The sequence below is a fragment of the Clupea harengus genome, chromosome 9 (assembly GCF_900700415.2).
Source record: "Clupea harengus chromosome 9, Ch_v2.0.2, whole genome shotgun sequence".
Lineage (NCBI taxonomy): Eukaryota > Metazoa > Chordata > Actinopteri > Clupeiformes > Clupeidae > Clupea > Clupea harengus.
The window spans coordinates 3,367,442-3,392,441 of record NC_045160.1 but is presented as its reverse complement, the minus strand read 5'-3'; the positions used below and the strand labels follow the sequence as shown (position 1 = coordinate 3,392,441).

Sequence of the window (25,000 nt, the reverse complement as noted above, 5' to 3'; positions counted from 1 at the left end):
GGAACAATATGAGAGAGACACAATTGACTGGATTGGCACTAATGAGTATTCTTCAAAACTTTGAAACCGATGTCGGAGATAATTTGGGGGGAGTTCGATAATGAGCTAGCAACCGAAAAATACATTTGCTTCATTATTCTGATTGACGTTTATCCTTTCTTTCAAAATATGCATTTCAAATCTGTGGATGCTAGCCTTCTGGCACTGGGTTCGGCGCTAGCAAGCTGTCTAGCTGGCATCTGAGTTATCCAATATAGAAAGAAAATGTGTTTTATGAAAATGTATGGCTGAGTTTATTTTCTCAAAAACTATGACAAAATGACAGCCAAATTATGTTTTGGTTGGAGCAGTCATTTAGTCTATAACCATAAAGTAGGCAAAGCTAATGTTCCAATCAACCGATTTCTTTCAAAATATGTTTCGCAGTGCAGTCTTTGTGACACGAGCCCCTGCACTCTCATTCACTTCTGGTTATGTCAATAGATGGTTTCCCTATGTTTACTGAAAATGAGCTGCTGCCACTTAAGGCCCCGTCACACCATGACGTTCTGGTCAACGTTCTCTGAACTTTCTAATCGTTCAATTTCGAGCGTTCTAGGGCGATGTGGACACATCTGGCGTGTTACTAACAAAAGAATAGCGTAGGACTGACACATGACTAGCGTGGGACTGACGCATGAGGAGTGTGTAACACCGACCAAGTGACGTGTCACTGGTCCGCGACAAACGTGTGCTGACGTGTCACTCCAGCGCGACAAACGATAAGTCAACATTAGAAGAGCGTGTTAAAGGTGTAATTAACGTGTGAATAATGACAGAAAAGCGTTTTGCGGCGTGTGGGTTTTATAGTCAAATGGGTATAAAACGCTGGAAAATCATAGTGGATTCAGTTGATCTGAACAGTGAACATCATGCCTCCAAGACCACGAAAAGGTGTGAGGGGGGCTTCTGCTACTAGCGCTGCTGAAAGTAAGAAGAATACAAAGCCTCTTTCACTAGCAATGTCTTCGGACGAAGATTTACTGTTATTATTACTGTGATTTACGAAATAACGGGCGTTATTCCTGGGGTTTTATGTTATTAAAATAAATGATTTAAATTTGACACTGAATTTGTGTTTCTCAATGTTTATTATTAGAAAACATCAACACATCCACACACATTGTCCATGTCACAAGAGTCTTCATATCATATCCATCTGCCATGGAACCGCACCAGCTATAACAGTGCTCAGCTATGTTCAAGTTCAGTACATCTACTTCATGCTGGCTCAAGCAAGCAAATACCCTCCACTCCGCTTTTCGCTAGATTATGCAATGACCTTGCATGACATGATAGCATTGGATATGTAGATGTATAGTGCACAGAATAACGTTTGCAATGATGTAAGTTGCGTTTGTTGATCACGTATGGTTAATAACATATTAATTGTATGTAAGATCTTCCCTTGGTGAAAAAACTTTCGCCAATATCTTCCTACGAGAGATGGGTTAGGTGCTCAAATTTCCCTCGATCAAAGAGGACGTTAGTAGGCATGTCCAAACTAAAAATCACGTCTCAGGATTGCTGCGCACATAAGTTATTTCGGGTGCATCAACTGTAAGTACTCAGTCTACCCTACCCAACGACTGACTACGATAGCCAAACGCGTGCAAAGTTAATAAAACGTTCCACGAAAGTTCTCCAGCGTTTAAATTAAACGTTGATGAACGCTGATCTCCATGAGAACTTTTGTGCATGTTCAAAGCTTTTTTTTTGGACCAGCGTTCTCCTCCGATCACCGACGATTACCGACGATTACAGCGTTCACCAGCTTTCACACAAAGCTCTTCTGGCGCAATACCAGCGACCATGGACGATTACCAACGTTTCCTCTAACATCATAGAACGTTGACCAGAACGTCATGGTGTGACGGGGCCTTTAGGCTGTGCATAGCACAACTGTTTCTGAGTGTGAGTACTATGAACGAGAATCCTGTGGGTGCCCCTGGACCAGGGTGTGCATTCACAAAGATTGTAGCATACAGTAGTGTGCTGAATGTGTTCACATATGTGCCCAGATGTGCACCTCACATGAGTCCCCTGGGCTTCATGATAGTCCAGGTAGCTCAGGTAGCTCAGGTAGCCACCGAGCGCCTCCACTCACCTTAATGGATTTGCCGTCTGGTGTCAGCACCTCTTCCGACAGCTCCATCATCTTCAGAGCCATGAGTGCGATTGGCCGAGCATGGCTGTCACTCTTGCGGTGGAGACCACCCGCCACGCAGTAGGCGTCGCCTATCGTCTCAATCTAGGGGGGAAGAAGTGAGAGATCAGAGGATGAGAAAGAACCAGAAGGATTGGGGACTCAATCATGTTCCCCCAGTGTAGACACAAACTGATCAGGGGAGGAGTGATGGCATGTTTGACTATAAGCATTTAACATCAAGATGAACACATAAGTATGCATTGGACAAGAGGACACATAGAAATGATAGCATAATTTATTACATATGCATACACGGATAATGGAATTGATAAAAAAAACACAAAAGTACACGCATAAATCCAGCTTGCTTAGGTGTAGGGAAAAAATCTTTGTAGACATATGTGCGATAAGATCATGGTACATTATAGCACTACAGTCTAAAACATGTAGGATCATTTTGTAACAGACTAAGAGACACGTACTGACACACACACTCTTACATTACAATATGCACACATGATGCTGTAAGTACATACAGGCAAAAGGTTAATGAGGGAAATTAGCTGCTAATCTGTGTAAAATAAGGGACCAAATTACATACAGCTATAACGGGAAGCACACAGGAGAGAGGCAAATGGTGTTCGTGTGGAAGAGAGAGAGTGAGAGGAAGGGAGAAAGTAAAGGGGGAGAGAGAGACTGCGTGTGTGTAAAAGAGAGCATTTGAGTGAGAGACAGAGATAGAGAGAGAGATGGGGAGGGATAGAGGTAGAATGATGCCCTATGTCCCATGTTTCTCTGTGCTGAGTCAACTCTCGCCCCCACCCCCACCCCAGTCACACAGGCTGAGTGGTCTGTGTTAATGGCCCCACCGGCGACTACAGTCACTTTGGCATGCCAGATTATTGACACACGCTTGTTAAGTGCGATTACCCTGCTCATTTGTCAGGCCGTATTTGTCCACCGCCTGGGGAAAACACAAGCTGTACAAAAAAATCGAAAAAATAAAGTCCTCTGCTGCAGTGCCAACATGCTAACGCACTAGCACGTTAACACGTTAACACGCTAACACGAGAGTTCAGAGTCAGAGGAATGGGGAGGCATCGAACACACACGTACATACACACACTCAAACACACAGACAGAGATAGACAAACACACACACACACAGAGACACGAACACAGAAACCCATACAAACACACACTTATATACACACTCTCAAACACACAGACAGAGACACACATAGACAAACACACACACAGAGAGACACGAACACAGAAACCCATACAAACACACACAGGGGATGTAGAAGCATTCAGACTGTTTTAGGTATTAGGTTTTAGGTCTTGGGTCCAAGCAAGACTGTGGAAATATAAGCATACAAAGAACTTTCATTCAATGCAGATGTATGTTTTTGCATCTGCATCAAACATTCAAATGCATTTCTAGATTTGTTTTGTGCAAACATGGCTATCTTTCTGATGTGTGTATGGACACATGTGGATGTGCATTGGTGTATTATATTTGTTTGCCTACTGGAGCCTTGTCCTGGTGAACATACAGTATCTTGCACTGATAGTCAAAGCATGTGTTTGCATTTTTGTCAGTGTACATGTCTTGTACACAACACATATATATATACAACCATAATGTGTTTGTGTGTGTGTGTGTGTGTGTGTGTGTGTGTGTGTGTGTGTGTGTGTGTGTGTGTGTGTGTGTGTGTGTGTGTGTGTGTGTGTGTGTGTCTGTGTGTATAGGCTGGTCCTCTTGTTGATGTCCAGGGTCATGCAAACACATTTACAGCAAAACCATTTACAACCCATTAAGAAAATTGATGACACCCATGACAACGTGTGTTTGTGTGTATCTGTGTGTGTGTGTGTGTGTGTGCGTGCGTGTGCGTGTGTGTATGAGCATGCACAAGAACCCCACCTCACCTTGTACACATCGAGTATCCCGCACTGGTAGTCGAAGCGCGTGTACAGCTCGTTGAGCATGCTGATGACCTGCATGGGCGTGCACTGCGCACACACGGCCGTGAAGCCCACGATGTCCGAGAAGAGCATGGTGACGTCGTCGAACTTCTTGGCGCCGACGGGCAGGCCCTGCCACAGGCGCTGCGCCACGTCGCCGGGGAAGATGGAGTAGAGCAGGTCCACGGTGCGCCGCTTCTCCTCCTCCAGGGCCTGGTGCGTGCGCTCCAGCGTGGCCTTCAGCTTGTCCATGCGCTTCTTCAGGCCGTCCTGCGCCCGCGCCTGCTCGCCCACCAGGATGACGTCGCGCGTGGCGTCGTGGATGGGGATGTCGGACAGGTAGAGGCCGCGGCCCATCAGCTCCTCCAGCTTGTCCACGCGCGGTGAGCCCAAGAACATGAGCGAGCGCGACTCCGGCACGTGGATCATCTGGCCCTTGATCTCCATCACCTAGGAAGAGGGAGAGTGGGAGAGAGGGAGAGAGGGAGAGAGAGAGAGAGAGGGGGAGAGAGAGAGAGAGAGAGAGAGAGAGCGAGAGCGTGAGGAGGATCACACTCTGTTCATGGTGGAATAGCAAAACAGTGGCTCATTATCACATATTTCAGGGTGCACACTTCTTGAGCGTCCTTGATGTCCATAATTGACAAGTAGAGAAGAACAGGCTGTTATAAGGTTAGCATGCCCATTATAAGGAGCACAGAGGATGAAGGATGATGAAAGGTTAGCTTGTAAATGATAGGGGCCACACAATTGTCATCCAGGTCCGCATTTCACAGTCAGATTTATTCAATACTGATTTCCTGGTCAGGTACGCTGGTTCACAACAGATGGAACTTGTGACTTTCCGGCTAATTCCGCCAATCTCTGCCAAAGCAGCAGAGCCCAGAGAGAGAGAGAGAGATCGCTAACAATTCAGATAAGAAAGGAGAGAGAACAAGGGGAGTCACAGAGAGAGAGGCAGAAGAGGAGTCTTCTCATATGGAGCTCCCAAAATGTGTGTGTGTGTGTGTGTGTGTGTGTGTGTGTGTGTGTGTGTGTGTGTGTGTGTGCGTGTGTGTGTGAGAGAGAGAGAGAGAGAGAGAGAGAGGTGAGTCTGCTTTCCGTGTGCCCTGCTTTGTTGACATACAGGCGGTTATGAAAAAACAGAAATCGGTGAGCATGTACACATGCACAGACACACAGACACAGACACACGCACACACACACACGCGCGCACGCACAGACACACACACACACACACGCAGACACACACACAGACACACACACACACACGCACACACGCACGCGCGCACGCACAGACACACACACACACACACGCAGACACACACACAGACACACAGACACACACACACACACGCACACGCACACACACACACACACACACACACACACACACACACACACACACAGAGACACAAACAGACACACACACAGACACACACACACAGAGACACAGACACACACACAGACACACACACACACACACAGACAAACACACACACACACACACACACACACACACACACACACACACACACACACACACACACACACACACACACACACACACACACACACACACAGCTCCAGCTGGGCCAGGGAGGAGAGAGGATCAAAAGAAGCGAAGGCCTCTAGTGCTCTTTAATCCACACTACCCCTATCTCTGCCATCTCCCTGGCTCTCTCTTATGTCTTTCCCCCTCTCTCTCAAGTTCAAATTCAAATGAGCAAGATCGGCAAGACAAGAACTCACAAACAGAACAGAACATTTGTCAACAGAACATGTAGTTCAACGGCATTGAGTCTGTGTGTTTTGGTTTCTTCAAGTGCTTTATACCTTTCTATACGGCAAGCATCTACATATCTTGCTAGTATATGTATGTAATATTATTCTTGGAATTTGATTATCTTCAAGTTTTTGAATGACTGGGTAAATTATTAAAAATTTAGGAACGAATAGGTTTAATAAAAAAAATTATGTTTTTATCACACTGGCTGCAGTGAGTCCACAGCATGTCTTCTCTGGGCTGCCAGGTTTGCCTGGGCCTACCCTTTTCAATAGGCAGGCTGGTTTGCCTGGGCCTACCCTTTTCAATAGGCAGGCTGGTTTGCCTGGGCCTACCCTTTTCAATAGGCAGGCTGGTTGTTGCTTCATCTGTGTCTGGTCAATGTTCTCCTCAGTGTGATATTAGTCTCTGTGGATAGGTATTCTGCCACAGTGTACTTTCTATTCAGGGCCAAATAACATTGAAGTTTATTTTGTTTCAGTCCAATACAATACATCATTCTGTGTTTATAATTTGGGGCTTTAAAACAACACGAGTTAGGGGTCACTTGTTTGGAAATGTTCCAAGAATTTGATGGCTCTTTTTTCGATTTGAATTAATAATTCAGCCCTTCGTGCATTGTTAGGTGTGTTCCTTTGCTCCTTGAGAATATCCTTACAGAGCTCTGCATGCAGGTTTTCAACTGCGTGTTTGTCCAAACCCATTGTACATAAGGGGTTCCCAAATTTCACTGCCATATCATGCTATCGAGTTATGTGTATGTTTTCGTCATGCTCAAATGTATTTATACCAAGGCTGAATTTCTTTCCCTGACATCTTGTTTTTTTCTGAAAAATTCTCTCTCAGTTCTTTTTCTCTCTCTTTCTTTCCTTAAATATGTATCATATGCTTGTTCATAGTATCATACCTCTCATTCACCATTTTTGGAATCATCTGTCATTCTATTCCTTCTCGTCTTTTTCTGTCACACTCTTTCTCTCTTTCTTTTCTTTTCTTCTCTCTCTATCTCTCTCTCTCTCTCTCTTCCTCTCTCTTTCTCTGAGTTGGGGGAAGACTGTTTTCTCTCATTGCTTTTATTAGCATTTTGTTGCTACGGTGGAATTCCAAGACTTGCTTGCGCACTCACTCTAACCCCTACTCTCATTCTGTCGATCTCACTCTTTCTTCTCTTTCTTCCCTTTCTTTCTCTCTTTCTCTCTCTCTCCCTTTCTCTCTCTCTCCCTCCACCTCCTTCTGTCTCTTTATCTCTCTACTTTCAATAAGAGTTCTCTTCATTCTTGCAGGCACGCCTCGCAGCATGTGTTTGAACAGAGCCGGAGTGAGGTGTTTTTTTGGCTGCATATGGAGGCTGGGGATTAGAAGTCAGAGATAAAGCAAACAGTCTCTTCATGCCTCTCAGACCGGCATAGTCTCTCTCTCTCTCTCTCTCTCTCTCTCTCTCTCTCTCTCTCTCTCTCTCTCTCCGTCCTAGTGTGTCTACAGATCCACCGTGTGTGTGTGTGTGTGTGTGTGTGTGTGTGTGTGTGTCTACAGATCCACCATATGGGCTAGAGAACCCTTGTGTTCTGTCTGTCCCCCTCAGTGCGTGTCTCTCTCTCTCTCTGTCTCTCTCTCTCTCTCTCTCTCTCTCCTTTTTCTCCTGCTACTCTTCATAGATGCTCCTGTCTTTTTTTTTTCATTCTGTTATTCTCATGCTGTTTCCTCTGTCTCCAGTCTTCCCTGTTGCTTAGTTTCTTCTTGTTTAACTTTATGCCTTCCTTCGTTGTCTCTCTTCGTTGTCTCTCCATTTTCTAGTTCTCATTCTCTCTCTCTCTCTCTCTCTTTTGCTTCTCTCACCGAGGTACTGATGTGAATAGTGGTGTCAAACTAAAAAAAGCAAAAGAGATGGCAAAAAAGAGCAAAAACTGAGCAAACCCATTGCAAACAGCAGCACTGAAATGATTTCCCACACTGATGTTGGCACAGATCAAACTGTGGTCATGATATCAGCAGCCTGGGGCCTGCCCCTGTGTAACAGCAGAAGAGGAGCAGTGTGGAGAGGGCATGTCTTTCTCCCTTCACACCTCCTTCACCTCTGCTAGGTCATCAACCCCTCAGGCCATTGCCCATACCTCTGTGTGTGTGTGTGTGTAGGATGGCTGACTTTGCGGCAGTGAAATAAAGGCTGTGAGACAGTGTTTCAAAGATTTAGGATTCATCCAAAAGGTTTTACTCGCCTGTGGCAGAAGGTAAACATCTCAGTATGGAGAAAAACATCGAAAAGGAAAAAAAACTCCAAATAATAATTTCCAATAACTAAATAACTTCAAAATAACAAAGGCACTTTCAATAATCAAAAGTAAGCTCCATGTACTTTTCTACTCAACTTTCAGAGGTGTTGGCTGCTGTTCACCTTAGACCTATCTGACCTCCACATGCTGTGCTCTGGCATTTTACTTGAGCAGGCTAAACCATTTTACCTATCCTAGATCAATTATCTTTAAAATAATACCTATTCTGCCTAACTATCAATAAATACATTCACTATAATAATACAGACAGGTTAATACAAATACAATCATGTTACATAATTATTTAGCCCTCTAAATAACTCCCCAGTAATTACATACTACAAACACCCCTATCATCCCACCACCCACGTCTTACGTCCCGTGCGCCAACGTTCAAAAGACCCTTCCGACTTTACGTCGGGTCTTCCCTCTGTCCAGACGCAGGACGTCAACGTGCCACCGCACGGTAAGAAGTTCGCCATTGTCTTAGCTATGTACAATGTTTGCCATGCGATCAATGGATGGCTCTTCCGTGACGGTATGTTATATGTTTGTGTCTTACAGATGCGGTGATTGTGGTGAAATGTAGTTGTCGTGTTTGTGTGCACAATAAACATTGTGTTTGTGTCTCGCTCTGGCTACTCCATTTGTCCTGTTCAAGTACAATGTTAGCGGTAACGGGCAGCCGCACCGTTACAGTGTGTGTGTGTGTGTGTGTGTGTGTGTGTGTGCCCTTTGAGTTGGAATGTGTGTGCAGGCGTGCATGTGCGTTGATGTACTTTAATGTAGGGGGTTGTGGGTGGCAGAGCATAACAGGGGCAGGGGTGGCTGTGCTGGCAGACTGGCTAGGTTAGGGGCGATAATGTCAGGTGTGTGTGTGTGTGTGTGTGTGTTTGTGTGTGTGTGGAGGGGAGGGGGTGTGTGACTACAGAAGGCTAGGCTAACCCTGCTAGCTCAGGGGTCTGGCCTCCAGTAGTCCTGTTTTCACAAGCTGTTGTCACAAAAAATGATTCCACCTCGGAACAAGCCAGAGCCGCACAGGCCGATGGATTATTTATAGAACCTCCTTCTGGATCTGCATAATGTAGACAACCTACATCTCTGCGGCTAGAGGAGCACGCACGCACACACACACACACACACACACACACACACACACACACACACACAAACCCCCAGCTCTGGAGCTATGCCAGCCAGGCTATAAGAGCACACACTCCCTGAGCAAACGGCAAAACACAGACAGACACACACACACAAACAGACACACACACACACACACACACACACACACACACACACACAGAAGCAGTTTTGAGGCCAGATGCGCCTGAGACGCGGGAGCATCTGTTTTCCGCGGTGCTGGCATGGGAGTGAGCTACAGTAGCTAGGCGAGGAGTGGAGAGACGCGCACAAACACTGACACACAAACCACAGTCCAAGTCTGAGCACAGCGCAGCACATCTCCATGGAAACGTGATTACCGAGATGGCTGATCGGCACACACCTCACAATGCTTGGATTGGCACATGGCAAATGAACACACACACACACACACACACACACACACACACACACACACACACACTTATGCATTCTGGGATTGGTTTTTTTCGGTACAGAGAGCAGAAACTAACAAACATGTCAATCACAGACCAGCACAGAATAGGAGAAAGCCCCCAAAAAATCTCAAAAAGGGTAAAAGACCGGGAAAAGACAAATACACAATCAGGGCAAACAGCAAAGACTGGTGAGGTGCACACGCACACACACACACAAACTTACACAAACTCAACAAGGGTTACACAGCCAGAGCAAACAGTTTGCAGACTAGAATGACACACACACACACACACACACACACACACACACACACACACACAGTCACAGCAAACAGTGTGCAGGGCTTTGTGTATTTTTCTCCTGCTACGACACACACACACACACACACACACACACACACACACACAAAGCAAACTACACTTGAAGCCTGTTCTTTCCCCTCTTTACACACTAGGAACCATGAGCACTAACTCAAGCTTCACATCACCGCAGCAAGAGCGAAAAACCTCATTCCACACGCACACACACCGACCATGAAGGTGCCATTCCACTCCAAGTCATCCCTGCGAGACACAAACACACTTACATAACGGCGGGCTAAAAACCAGCAGCCTATTAATATATAATCAGCCATGAGCTCAAAGACATATGCTGCCGCTGGACCAGGAGTTGGAGCGCAGCCTATGATTTGTTAATGACTTCTAGCAAGGCCGCGGACACGCTGGTGGGGTTTTCGCCCTGTGCCAGCACAACAGCACTGGAAGAGCAGGAGGGAGGGAGAGGGACAGAGAAAGAGGGAGAGATGGAGGAGGAGGAGGAGGAGGATGGGAGGCGAAGAGAGAGAGAGAGAGAGAGAGTGGGAAGTAACAAAGAGAGAAGGAGAAGCGGTGGCAACAAAGGGCAATGACTTGAGAGAGGCGAGAGAGTAGAAGAGTGACGCAGAGAGAAATGAAGGAGAGAATGAAGATAGAATATTCAAGCCTGAGAAAGAAAGAAAGAAAGAAAGAAAGAAAGAAGGAAAGAGAGAGAATGATAGGGGCAGGGCAAATCGAGATGGAGGAGAGAAGGGCCACTCTGCTACAAAGCCCACATATAAAACAGCCTTTCATTACCATGTAGAAGTCAACCATTCACTCACCTCTCCTTTCTCTCTCTCGCTCTATGTCTATTTCTCTCTGTCTCTCACTCACTCACTCTCTCACAGACACACACACACACACACACACACACACACAAGCCTCAGAGGAGAAAAAAACACATTTCCATATAAAACAAAAAGATGGCCATTAGCAGAGTGAGTGAGAGTGCTTCCCAAATGCGCTAAAAGGAGTGGCACCCCTGCGCATTACCACTACTGAAGGGGCGCACAAGCCTTTTGCAGAGCGCCTGGAGGAGGCTCCCGGGCCTGGCTCTCTGAAGCCCAGTTCCCCAGCCCTGCCCCCCGGGGCTCTCCTCCAGGCCAGGGAAGCACACACCGGGGCTCCTCTCGGGTCAGAGCTGGCAAACCTCTGGAGGCTGCAGACCTGATCTGCGATGCAGAGAGGAAAGTCTGAGACAAACACAGGAAACACAGGGGTGTGTGTTTGTGTATGTGTGTATGGGGGGGTGTGTATTACATGCTCGTTTACAGAACCTCTGACTAATCTGTTTAATTGGCATTAACTACGTGGCCAGGACAATGGAGATAGGGAGGAGGGGGTGGGGGAGTTATGCGCTTACATTTCCACAACATCTCCATTCCCATTGATTTCTTTAAACAAGGCTTTTATCCCACACGGCTAACAGGAGAAGAGACTGTGTACAGTAATCTGATAAAGATTTCTGTCCAAACTGATTGTATATGGACTGGGAGTGAAACAAACCCTATAGCTTAGAATTTTCCTCCCAAAATCCAGGCTATAAATGCCACCACATTTCCATCGGCGGGACCTGAAGGCCATTAGCTTTGCATAAACGGATTCATCTGGTATTTAACATCTCCAACCTTCAGGGCGAGACACATTTTTAGCTAAACAGACTTTGGGGCCAAGCTACGGCTGGCCCGTGGCATTTCTGGTCGTTTGTTTGATTTATGTTTCCCGCTTAGTCCTTCAGCTTCGCCGAGCGAGCGTCGGCTCAGGACGACACCCTCCGTTTTACATGACAAGGACGCGAAAGGGAGAACAAACTGCTTTCAGCGGCACGGGGGAAGCTCTGGGTAAATGCTCAAGCATCTTTGATATGTCAGTTCAGTCCACCCCCCTCTGAAATTATAAAACATGACAGAGAGATGGAAAGAGAGGGAGAGAGAGATGGAAGAGGAGCAACAAAGAGAAAAAGTGATAGGGAATGAAAAGAAAGTTAGTGAGAAAGAGATTGAAATAGAGAGTGTGTGAATGAATGAATGAATGAATGAATGAATGAGTAAGTGACAGAAAGAGAACGATCAAGAGAGAGAGAGGGAGAGAGACTGACTGATTGCTTTTAAAAGAGAAGCTTTCTCCCATTTGGCGTCTGGTAGGGCCTGCTGCTTAAGCTCCTGGCTCACCACTGTGACAAATCCATTGTGTGTGGCACCGTATTGATCCCCTTGTCAAAGGCACAAATGCCAAGCCAATATGTGTGCACCTGTGTGTGTGTGTGTGTGTGTGTGTGTGTGTGTGTGTATGAATGAGAGACAGTACATCAGTAAACCCCTCTGAAGTAAATCCAGGAATAAATCGGGAGCTCCACATCTTGTGTTTGTGTTACTCGGGGCATGGAGTCCTAATGTAGCTGTCTGGCTTATAGCGATGCATCTTCTGCAAATCCCCCTTTTGTCCCCTCCACACTCATGTGACACACGGCCCTGGAGCTACTGTCTGCGGATCTCTGTATATTTATCCTGTTCGCGGCAAACAATACAAATGCGAACAACAACCTGAGGCACTGCAAGGAATAGGACCCTACTTAGTTTTACCTGGGGCAAAATGAGAGTGAGCGTGTGAGTGTACCTGCTCTGAGAGGGAGAATGTGTCTCTGTGTGTGTGTGTGTGTGTGTGTGTGTGTGTGTGTGTGTGTGCGCATGCATGCCTTCATGTGTGTGCTTGTGGATGCGTATGTGTGTGTGTGTGTGTGTGTAAGCAAGCAAGCAAGCTTGTATCATGGGTCAACACACTCCTCCATAAGTTATGAGCTAGGATTTGACAGCTGAGAAGGGGACAGTGTGTGTGTGTGTGTGTGTGTGTGTGTGTGTCAAGGTTATTATAGTTAACGAAAACTAACGAAAAAACGAAAACGAGGTGTGATTTTTTTTTTCGTTAACTGAAATAAAAATAAAAACGAGGCTTTATAAAAAACGATAACTAACTGAAACTGTATTGTGTCTTTACACAACTAACTAAAATAAAATTATAGAGAAAATGTCCTTAGTTTTCGTCTTTGTCAATGTATTTCATAGATGTCAATTTATTTCATACATAGTCTATCTTCCGCCGTACCCCTTTTAGTACACGCCCCTCACCTGGTTTCATGGCGGCAAAAGTCGGGAGAAAGCGACAGTCCTATTTGGGATTACTTGGAACAGTAAAGTGCGGTGAGGTTCGTGACTGGTGAGGCACTTCAGAGTCAGATTTACAAATATATAAACCCAATACAGTAGCTTAAATCACCATTCAATTGGCAGCTTGCACATTGACTACTGGTTGTTTTTCATATCAGCATTCTTTAAACACACATCACACACAAGCTAGCAGCTGCCAACTGTATGTAGCTACCTTACCTACCATATGTAAGGTAGCTACATACGGTTGGCAGCTGCTAGCTTGTGATGAACTCGTGTTAATATGTGTGATTATGCACTCGTGAATATGAACTCTTACGAAGTTGCACAGGCCCCCTGGGTCTCCGCTGTACGTCCAAAACCATATCTATTCTTGAGGTTCAAAATATTTTCAAAGCAATTTGGCTTTGGGTGTGAGAAGTCGATTGAGTTATCTTCTGTCCCGTCGTTTGAAGCATACCTTTTAGCTACGGCATTCTCCCATTATTGATCAATTCACGTTTTGATTGAAAGTCCAGTTATAAGAATGTTTTAGCTTAGCTATAGAATCTTTCATTTTCGTAGTCAAGGTCAAATATAAGAAGAGTAACGGCAGAACAAGCATTAACCCGACCGGTGGGCTCTCGCATGCTCCCTTCATTGAAGCAGAGGTACTGTTTGCCTCCTCTACGTGCTTTTTCACTGCAGCTTTACGTCAGATCAGCAAGAGTAAATAGGTTCTACGCATGCGCTCAACCCAGTTTGTGAGGGATTGCGCAATCTGAGATGAGGCACAGCTCATCGCTGCCTCACCGTCTCGCTGTCTCCTGTCTGCTTCAACAGGACATGCGCAAATTCTGACTGACACACGTCTGACACAGATCTTTCATAGTTGTCTTTTTTGTGGATGGCTGTTCATCTGTCCTAAGTGAATAATTTTTTTAAAATGGTATGTTTGGTGAGTTTTTATTACATATCATTTATTATAGGTTGTATCTTCTATTAATTTTGAGCATTTTGTTTTGCAAGCAAAAAAATTAAGCTTCCCTGACTGGCCCTACCTTGGTCTGTTGCATTCCACAGTAAAGACTAAAACTAATACTGAAACTAATAAAAACTAAACTGAAACTAAGCATTTACAAAAAATAGAAACTAAACTAAACTAGCAAACCCGCTTTAAAAACTAATTAAAACTAAACTGAAATTGAAAAAAAAAATCAAAACGAAATAAAAATAAAAACTAGTGAAAAATGCAAAACTATAATAACCTTGGTGTGTGTGTGTGTGTGTGTGTGTGTGTGTGTGTGTGTGTGCGTATGTGCTTGTGTGTGTATGTGTGTGTTTTAGTGGTGTACAGCTGTGCTTGTGTGGTGTATAGCTGTGTTTGGTTGGTGTACAGCTGTGCGTGTGTGGTGTACAGCTGTGTTTGTGTGGTGTATAGCTGTGTTTTAGTGCTGTACAGCTGTGTTTGTGTGGTGTATAGCTGTGTTTGTGTGCTGTACAGCTGTGTTTGTGTGGTGTATAGCTGTGTTTGTGTGGTGTATAGCTGTGTTTTAGTGGTGTACAGCTGTGTTTGTGTGGTGTATAGCTGTGTTTTAGTGGTGTATAGCTGTGTTTGTGTGGTGTATAGCTGTGTTTGTGTGTAAGAGAGAGCCAAAGAAAGGGAAAAGGGTTTTACCTGTACAGTACTGGTGCTGCATACTGAGTATGGGCTCTTCTGAGTGTGTGTGTGTGTGTGTGTGTGTGTGTGTGTGTGTGTGTGTGTGTGTGTGTGTGTGTGTGTGTGTGTGTGTGTGTGTGTGTGTGAGAGTGAATAGTTTTATATCTTTTTGTGCGTATTCACGGTCATTTGTCAAACATATTACTTCTTCTTAACTACATGTTTAATGTTCTGTTAGCACATATGCTACATGCTAATTCTAGTTCTTTTTATTCCATACTCACTCTTTCATACTTGATCTTCCACTAAATAAACCATAGTTTGGAGGATGCAAAAGCAGAGATAGGTGCAGTTCATTATGCATGAACAAGAACACGGTGAAGCCCAGAGGAGAGATTCTGTGCAGTGAGTATGCAGAGTCAGAGGCTCTGCCAGTTCACCTTTACCCTGTGAGAGCTGGGAGAAACCCCCTCCAACCCCCTCTCCCCCTGCCTGCCTGCCTGCATGACTCAGGCCTCTGGGGTGGGGGTAGTGTTTGGGTTGGGGTTGGGGAGGGGGGTTGGGGGGGGGGGGGGGGGGGGGGGGTGGTAGGGGTACTCAAACGCCCCTCCAGGGAGAGCGAGGGGGGCAGGCTGGGGTTCAAACAGACAGCCCCCGCATCTCAGCCCTGTCGCCTCCACTCACTGCCCTTTCTGCTGAAAAATGTCAGCCTCTACCCTCCTCCCTCTCCTCACCTCTGCCTCTCTTCTTCTCCCTCTCTCTTCTCCTCCTTCCTCTCTCTTCTCCTTCCTCTCTCATGCCCGCCATCCCAGAGAGGCGAAACTCACCGCTGCAGGGGCCTCTCCTTCCCCAACGCTGGCTTCCCACACGTCACACATAACTCCACTCTAAACCCCAGCAACAACTCCATGTCCTAGCTGAACCTTCAATGAACTCACAGTGCACACCACATTAGGATTTACTTCTCAGACACTTCACAATCACTTCAATATGTAAAACACAACGTATACAGTACCATCAATGCTGTGTTCATCTTCGATATTACTGTACAGGGGTCCATGGCTGTATTCTCCAAAAAACCTACAATGGTTGTATGAGAGGTCTCACTTAGCATGCCTAGACCTCATGTCCCCTCTCTCTGTCTTTTCTCCCACACATACACCCGCCCCCCCCCCCCCCACACACACACACACACACACACAGCTCCATTCCTCATATTGCACTGACATGTCCAGCATCACCCCTAAAACACTCTGACCGTGCTCAAAGAACAGTGTGTCATAAATCACTGCAGAATTGCACTTATTTCGAAAAAACGAGGCAGAGGGCAATCACACAGGCGCTGGTTGTAATGGGTCTTCTGTGCCACGCCTGTCTGTGATGTGGCTGAATGAGAGCCTGTGGCCGCGGTAGTGGCGGCAGTGAGGGATGTGTCACACGGGATCGCCGGTGAGCGGTTTGTCTTAGCGGAGCGGACGCGTCAGCGGAATGGCTTTGTGCGCCAGTCCAGGGCCATCCGTCTCGGGAGAGGAGTGATTTAACGGAGATGGCCTCGTAAATCAGGGGAAGGGAGGGGGGAGAGGGAAAGGGGGGGGGGGATATCCATCAGCTATCAGTGCCGCCGAGCAGACAGGAGACGAGCGCAGGGATCGGGAGGTGTGTGTGTGTGTGTGTGTGTGTGTGTGTGTGTGTGTGTGTGTGTGTGTGTGTGTCTATGTGTGTGTATGGTGAGGTTACGCCAGCTGACATCTGCACCAGAGCTTCTCACACCTCATCAGAAGCAGCCCACTGCCCATCATCAGCCATTAAAGCTGTCCAATCACCTCTGGCATGGGAGTGTGTCTGCATTTAGGGGAGATACATTCTGAGCAGACATCAATTCAAACACAAAGTGTGTGTTTGTTTGTGTAAGTGTGTGTGTATCTTGGAGTCTTGAATTGTGTTACATCATGGAGGGCTCCGTGTCCATCACAGCCAGCTACCAGCTACCGGTTCTATTCGGTTGCGGACACGCACACAGACAGCTGCAGACACGCACACAGACAGCTGCGGACACACCTCGGGTGCATAGTCGTCCTCATTAGACTTCCTAATGGAGTCTGGTTGGAGTCTGCTTTCTACGGGGGACATTCTAAAACGCTTAACGTGAAAACAGCAATCAATGATGACCACATTTCTCTCAGACATCAGTCTTGTCATAAACACTTACACAACCGAGATCCTATGAGTATGGATATTATCTTCAATTAGGCATCGTAGATACCGATTATAAGGAAAAGGCTTAGAGTGGCTTAATGTTCCAAAATAGTAGGTTATGGTGCTTATAACATATGAAATGTGTTGGTGAAGTATAACATTGGTCTTATTCTTACACTGTCTGAACCCATGTGTGCCAGCTAAAAAGCCAAAGGAGAATGGCATCATTGCTCTATACCTGGAAGTCAGTAGTCTCTACCAAAAGACCAGAAGCCCGACCTACCACTGAACCACACCAGTGATGGTTCGACACTGACTTCTAAAACACACGCAAATAAACACCGATTTCTCACCACAGCATGAATACAAACAGAGACCTCCCTCTACACATTCTCTCTCCCACACACTGACAAACACACCCGTCACCCCTCCAGCTATGTGTAGTGAACCGCGGTCTCCGACGTCCATGAATACAGGTTGACAGAGACTGCAGGGGTTGTTCTCTCGAAAGTGTTTTATTTTTTATTTTTCTCCACGCTTTTCTCCTTTTTCCCGTTAACTCTGACAGGCTCTACCTGGCCTGAGGACGTCACTGTCTCCTCCGCTGACTCACAGCGGATGTGACAGCTCTTAGCCAATGGCCCCGGCGACGATGACAACTCGTCGGAAGAAATAGGCCGCTGCCGGTCTCACGCGAAGAGAGCGCGGTCCTCTGAAGCGACGAGGCTGGATGGCGAGGAAGAGGAAGAGGAAGAGGAGCGGGCTGAGCTGAGTGCTCACACCTGCACTGCTATGTATGGATGTCTATGTGTACAATGTGTATGTGTGTGTGTGTGTGTGTGTGTGTGTCTGCGCGCCTCAATTTTGAAAAATCAGCCACAGCACACCTCTCTCCCTCTCTCCCTCTCTCTCCCTCTCTCTCCCTCCCTCTCTCTCCCTCTCTCTCTCTCGGTGGCAGGGCCCATTAAGGGGCCGTGTGGAGGAGTTTTGCGGCTGCACGGGGTGAGAGAGAGAGAGAGAGAGAGAGCGCACGCTCGCACGAGTACCCACCTCTCCTGATGCTCAACGCTCCAGCGCAGCTCAACAGTCCCTGTCTAAAAATACAGCCGCCTGTGCCTTGCCAGGTCGCGAGCACGCAGGGAAAAAGAATCGGGGTCGTTCTGCCTCTTTTTTACCGGCGCAGCCTACTGCCAGGAGAAGATTACACGCAACACAAAGGGCCTCATGGCAGGCTGATGAGGTGGAACAGGGTCACCGGTAATCACATCTGAAACGGAATACTTTTGAACATACAAGATGGGGCCCCAGCCAGGTGCTCTTAGGAGGCACAACACCACAGCGAATCAGCCAGATGGGAGCTCCTCCAGTATTAATCAAATTATGGATTTTGGATGGGAGGATGGGTGGATGGATGGATGGATGGATGGATGGATGGATGGATGAGAGGCTGGACAGAGGTGTGGTTGTCGTTTCAGCCCGAAGGCGGAGGTGGGTGGGAGGGATATCCCACCATAAGCTGCGTCTCTTTCCAGGCATTTCATAATCATCTAGCCAGATTAGTAAACTAAGCCAGGGTATTTGTTTCGTCTGTCAACAGCCTCTAGCTATGCCAACCGTGTCCAATTAGGCCACACACAAACACACACACACACACCGTGTATGCTTAATGCAACACAGAAGAGCTGCAAACTCCTTCTGCTAGCATGTGCGCTAAGCTCACCAGACTGAGAGAGAACTGAGGAAGAAACCATAGGACAATGGGGGGGGGGGAACATTAACATCACAAAAACATTATCATTTTATCTCCAGGTAAAGGTCACCTGTGGTACATCTGCCCCTTATCACAAGAACACCTCGGCGTGACTCAAATAGCATCAATGTCAAACTCCTTCACGAGCCGCCACATCAGATTGTATGCATAGCCAACGATAACGCGCTCACTCTCTCTGGCACGCAGCAACCTTGAAGCGAGTCCGAGTCACTAGCCTCAGAGCCTGCACGTGACACACCATACCCAGACCAAGCTCAGTCATTTAACACACGTCACAGACAAAATAGGCTTTCATGTTCTATCATGTTAAGAACACTGAAAATGCTTTGTGCAAAAAAAAATAGTGTACTGCAGTATATTGTGTAATTAAATATTTGATATTTTAGTTAATTTAATTATTGTATTTTCATAGCATTGATATGTTACCTCTGTGCTACATTGGACACGAGCCCGCAAACCAGACCTATTGGCAGGCCCACAGAAGCAGGCACATCTGTCAGGTATTGATCACACATGACAGCTTTAACCGCAGCATTATCTGTGACCTGACGGGTAGGCATACACACATTATGCATACATTAAACTACAAAGGAGCTCCCTGAGCTGCTGGTCAAATCCATTAGGGGCTCCAGTCAGTGGCTGCCTCTGGAACAGCCTCTCTTGGAACTGAGATCTGAGACTGTTCCACAGTCAGCTGTGATCTGGGGTGACGTTACTAAAGATGCCCCCACCCTCCCGCCCGCCCAGCAGCAGACCCCATCGGAGGAGAGCCCAGAACCCCAAACCCCCTCACCTTCTCCCTGCCATCCAGTCCCCCGCTCTCGGGCCGCGTGCGGATCGTGAAGGGGGTGGCCAGCCGCAGCAGGATGCTCTGGAAGGTACAGGGGATCCTGGGGGAGACGATCTCAAAGTGGTCGCGGAAATTGGCGGTCCGGTGAGGCTCACACTTGACCTGCTTGCGCAGCCCCTCGCCCTGCTGGAGCACCTCCATGTGGGGCCCCATCACCAGGTGGAAGGGGAAGGCCCTGCAGAAGGTGCTGAGGCTGATTGGCAGGTCCGGTGGCGAGCAGGACAGCTTGAGTGGCAGGGGCCTGGAGGGGGAGCAGGAGCTGGGGGAGGAGCGGGGGGAGGAAACGGCGAGCGGAGGCCGATGCTGGCGAATCAGAAAGGAGAGGCAATTGGGGGCGGAAGAGGAAGGTGGAGAGGGAGAGGAGGAAGGGGAAGGGGCGGGCGAGGTGGAGGAGTCGTCTCCGCCTCCGCCTTTGCCACCGCTCCCACCGCTGCCAGCATGCTCCCCGTCGCGGTCGTCACGGTCACAGTCCTCGTCGTTGTCGTCCGTGTCGACAAGCCAAGCCGGCGGAGCCTCCTCGACCGTCACCTCCGTGTGGTAGATGCGTCGGGCGGCGGCGCGGATCAACCCGGGCATGGCCACGCCGACGGTTGCTGCCGGGTTGAAACAGTGCAATAACAGCGTCCCTCCTCTCTCCTCCTCCTCCTCCTCCTTCTCCTCCTCCTGCTCCTCCTTTCCTCCAGCCCCTGCCTTGCCTTCCTGGTGAGGGGGCACCTCTTTGCATAGGTAGGAGGGGGCCTCGGCTGAGGCGCGGCGCCCGCACGACGTTCTGATGTGCTCCAGCAGCGCGTCAAAGCCGTTGAAGAAGTCCTGCAGGTTCCCCCCGACGGCCCGCAGAACCCGCTCGTTCTCCTCGAAGCACAGGCCGAAGAACTCCTCGCCGAAGCGCTCCCGCAGCTCTGGGAAAGCCACACCTGGGACGGAGACAGAAATATCAAACTCACTGTGTGCGAGCACCACGGACAGCAACTGCCTCTGCCTCAGGCTCACACCAAGACAAACACGCAAACAGGCCTAACAAGTACGCAGATGCACACTGACACAAGAGGTGAGGCAGAGGTCAGCAATCTTGCGCGAATACAGAAATGATACACGCCCATGTACACAGATGGACACCATCAGAGAGTACATACAAAGGCAGACTTACAGACTGAATATCACATATGTATTTTAGAAGTAATTTAGTAATTGTTGATTTATATTACACGACTAAACATAAGGTAGATGACTAACAATGACACAACAGCAACCTATTGGCAGGTAAAGAAACCTCTGAAGCCCTCTGAAATCAGAACACAATATGGCTATTCTTCCAAATTCCAACAACTTCCAACAATAGACACACATAAATATACAAACAACCTTTGCATGGTTATACAGAAACACACACACACACACACACACACTTCTATCTTCATGCAAGCATCTCTTGGTCAGTTGCAGAGCAATTTGCCGGAGAGGGGAAAGAGAGAGTTATTTCTGTTTCTTTAATAGGAGCGAGCAGATGTTTGTGCTGTTTGACTGCTGACCTGCGACACATAACAAGCAGGAACAAACGCTCGCCGTGCACCGAGCAGCAGGCTGGACCTGGCAACCCCACGAACTGGGGGAGTCACAGCCACTGAGCGTTTCATAGTCCTCCACAACCACCCCTGACGGAGCGGAGCCCGCTCACACACACATAAATACACACTCACGTGAGTGCATGTGTGCACGGAAGCATACACACACACATGCGATAACACATGTGCACACCCAAACACATACACACACAAACACACACTTATAGACTGAAAATCAAATGCACATACATAAACTTGCATTATTTGCATGGATGTAAGAATACATATATGCCCGCCCACACACACACACACACACACACACACACACACAAACACAAACAAATAAATAAACACCCAGGGCCCAGGAGAAACCCACACATGGATACCCACTTCATTCCTCGTCTGCATGAATCACGTTGCACAAACAAATGAACCAAACGGAGTCTGACCACTGCATCCTTTCGTAACCCACCTAAACAGTAAACAAGCGTGCAATCACACGCACGGACCCTTCTCACTCCCTCACCCACACATGCCATGCCCCATACAATGGCAACGTGATTGCAAAAAGGGGGTTGCGTGTACAGACTCAACACAGCGCTGTATGTGGCCGAGTATGAGGGAGGGGGGGAAGGGGTGAGGGAGAGCGAGGGAAAGAGAAGTGTGAGGGAGGGGAGAGAGAGAGAGCGAGAGAGCGAGAGAAGGAGGGAGTGAGAGAGAAAGATGGGGAATGGTTGGGTGAAGAGTAACTGAGCCGCGAGGGAAGAGGAACACGCTGACACTCAACAGCTGCAGCTCCACCATGGCTGGAGAGAGAACACGCTGTGCTCCCTCCCACTGTCGCCGCACACAACACCCGTCCACCCACACACACACTCTCACACACACACACACACACGTCAGCGCCCACTCGCCGCTCCACAGCAGACCACTGGTGGTTGTGGGAAAGGGATGGGGGAGAAGCTCACACCGGAACACAAAGGGGCTGAGGAGTCAGTTTGACCTGAACCCTCCACATCATGATCTACATCAACATCAACACTATGATCAGGATCACCATCATCATCATCTTATTCTTCATCATCATCATCATCATCATTCAACATCAACACTATGATCAGGATCACCATCATCATCATCTTATTCTTCTTCACCATCATCATCACCATCTTCTTCATCATCATCATTCAACATCAACACTATGATCAGGATCACCATCATCACCATCTTCTTCTTCATCATCACCATCATCATCACCACCATCTTCTTCTTCATCATCATCACCATCACCACCATCTTCATCATCACCAGCATCACCATATTCACATTGATCTTCAAGAGCCCAAATGTGCAAACATGACAAAGAGCTGATACTGCTAAGAGGTGTGAGAGAGGCTTTGCACGAGTGCAACCATCAGACCTAGTCTACAGGCGACATCACAACAGGCTACCACAGAATACTGTCAGTTTGCAAACAGTGAGGCAGAGGTATATTTGTGGCAAAAAGTGTGAAGTGGACTTCAGAAACTCAAGGGGTGCAATGTAGTAGACACTAAGTTTAACCTACTTGGACTACTACTTTCCGGTAAGAAATTTGACACTTACCGTATGTACACATAGACACGTAGTGTCTGGAAGCGTAGGGGAAGCGTGGCTCAAAGCTTATAAATTCTTTAATTTTATGCACGTACACACACACACAGATATCTAGAGGAAATTTGAGGGGAAGACATTTCACATCTGTGAAGAATAAAAAGGCTTAGGGACCACAGATCCACATCTCCCAATCTGATACATACAAGGCAAAAACATTTCCAGCTCTCACTTTGTTGCCTGGACTGACCTCTCATCATACAGCTAATGTAATTTGAGACATCTGACATTACCTTGAATAGGATGCAGTCATTAGTCTCTGCCCCTTCAGTGCAAAGTGTGCATTACCCTTTCCTAATGACACCGCTGTAAAAATTGATTCTCAATGTTATTTCAAGCATGTATTCTTCAGTAAAATAACTCCTCGTAATGCGAAACTGCCAATTTGTCTGATCGTAAAAATTGTCTCCGAGAGCTGTTAGCCTAATAATTCTCTCCCGATTTCATAATGTCGCCATCAGACAGAGACAGACATAATCAACATGCCTTCGTTTGACCCCATGCACAGCTCTTATTCTCTGGGCTGCAATTATCATTGTATCATCGTAATAGATTATGTCTGTTGACAGAGCCCTGGGGCTGATTGCATTCAAACCTCCGTCGCCCCTCACATAAAAACACACACAAAGGGCCACGGCGGTTAACAGTGACTACACCAGACCAGTGTAATGATGGTGGGCATGCCACTGGGTGGTGACAGTCGTGCCCTAGTCATGTCCTGTGGTACCTAACATAATTGCACAGACACGTTGGTAGTTGCTGTTGTGATGGTGGAGGGACACTGTTGTGAGTGAACCACCGTCCGTTTCATAAAAAAAAAAATGGAAATAAAGAAGCACGTGCTACAGCAGAGGATAGCTAGAACAATCACAACATCGTTATATCTATGGTATAGCTCTTAAAGCTTGTGCAAGCCGTGTTAGCTTTTTCTGGCTTACTTCCACCGCACCCGGCTTACTCTGCAGAAACTACTTGGCAATGCAGGAACGGCTATTTCTTTGAGCATGATCGATCTTGATCGGTATCTACGGACGGCCGCTCATGCAGACATTGGAGTAGCTGATAACAGAGATTAGGAGAGTCGCGGAGACGTTTCTAAAAGCACGTACTTTCACCATTCCTTAGTACAATGTAAATCCAGCTTCCTTAAGGATTACAGACACGTATTGCTTACGGGAGCATTAAGCATGCGAATTTTAATAACCACCCACACAGACATGGTGAACTGTCTTCCTGATTGCACCACATCCAATCTAGACAGTCCCAAGGGAGTTTGTGTGTTCTTCGGCACAATCCCGAGACATCTCGACCTTCTGGTTGAGTTTTTGTTTTTTTTCAACTCTGCTCCTCCACTGCGCTTTTCAGAGGGGCGGTGAGAGTACGCTTTTGGCTCGTCGGTGCGGAATCAAATATTATTGCTCAGGGCCTGAGCGCCATGCATCAAACCCAAAGGTTGCGCTGCCAGCAGAAAAGAGCCTAGCTCTCGAGGCATCTGTCCAAGCCCTCCCCTAAATACACACACACACACACACACACACACACACACACACACACACACACACACACACACACACACACACACCAGTCACAGCAGATACAGCAACGCAGCACGGGGTGGCGTGGTAGGGGCGACACAAGCACCCAGATTACACAACTGCAGAATACAGACATGGATCCGCCAGATCAGCCTGTGGGCTTTTGGAGAACTATGAATGGAGGGACATGGTTGGGTCGTATCAGTGCTGTTTGTTTCCCAGTGACTGAGACACACACACACACACACATTCCATACGCAGCGCACATACACTCTCTGGGTGTTTGAAAATATCTGAAATCAGATTGAGGCTTATCATGCCTTCCTCCCTGGTTTGCCACAGATTGATGGAGAAAGGGGGAATTACCCAGCAGTGTTGACATGTACTGTAGAATTCCTGAGATGTCTGCCTCTTCTTCGGAGCCAGCGTTATCCACATAGGGGCATTTATCAAACACTCTCTTCTCCTCTGTCCCATCCTCTTTGCGCCTGTGAAA

The 25,000-nt window shown here is 47.3% G+C and overlaps 1 protein-coding gene across 1 annotated transcript in view; it reads right to left on the bottom strand.

The window, feature by feature from the left end:
* gucy1a2 (guanylate cyclase 1, soluble, alpha 2) overlaps positions 1 to 25,000 on the bottom strand; it is a 50,182-nt gene that overhangs the window by 19,377 nt on the left and 5,805 nt on the right. The window contains exons 3-6 of the mRNA XM_031573097.2: positions 24,871 to 24,992; positions 19,698 to 20,668; positions 4,124 to 4,609; positions 2,147 to 2,290 (exon numbers count right to left, since the gene is read on the bottom strand). Of these exons, the coding sequence (XP_031428957.1) occupies positions 2,147 to 2,290; positions 4,124 to 4,609; positions 19,698 to 20,668; positions 24,871 to 24,992 (1,723 nt within the window). The remainder of the gene's footprint in view (positions 1 to 2,146; positions 2,291 to 4,123; positions 4,610 to 19,697; positions 20,669 to 24,870; positions 24,993 to 25,000) is intronic.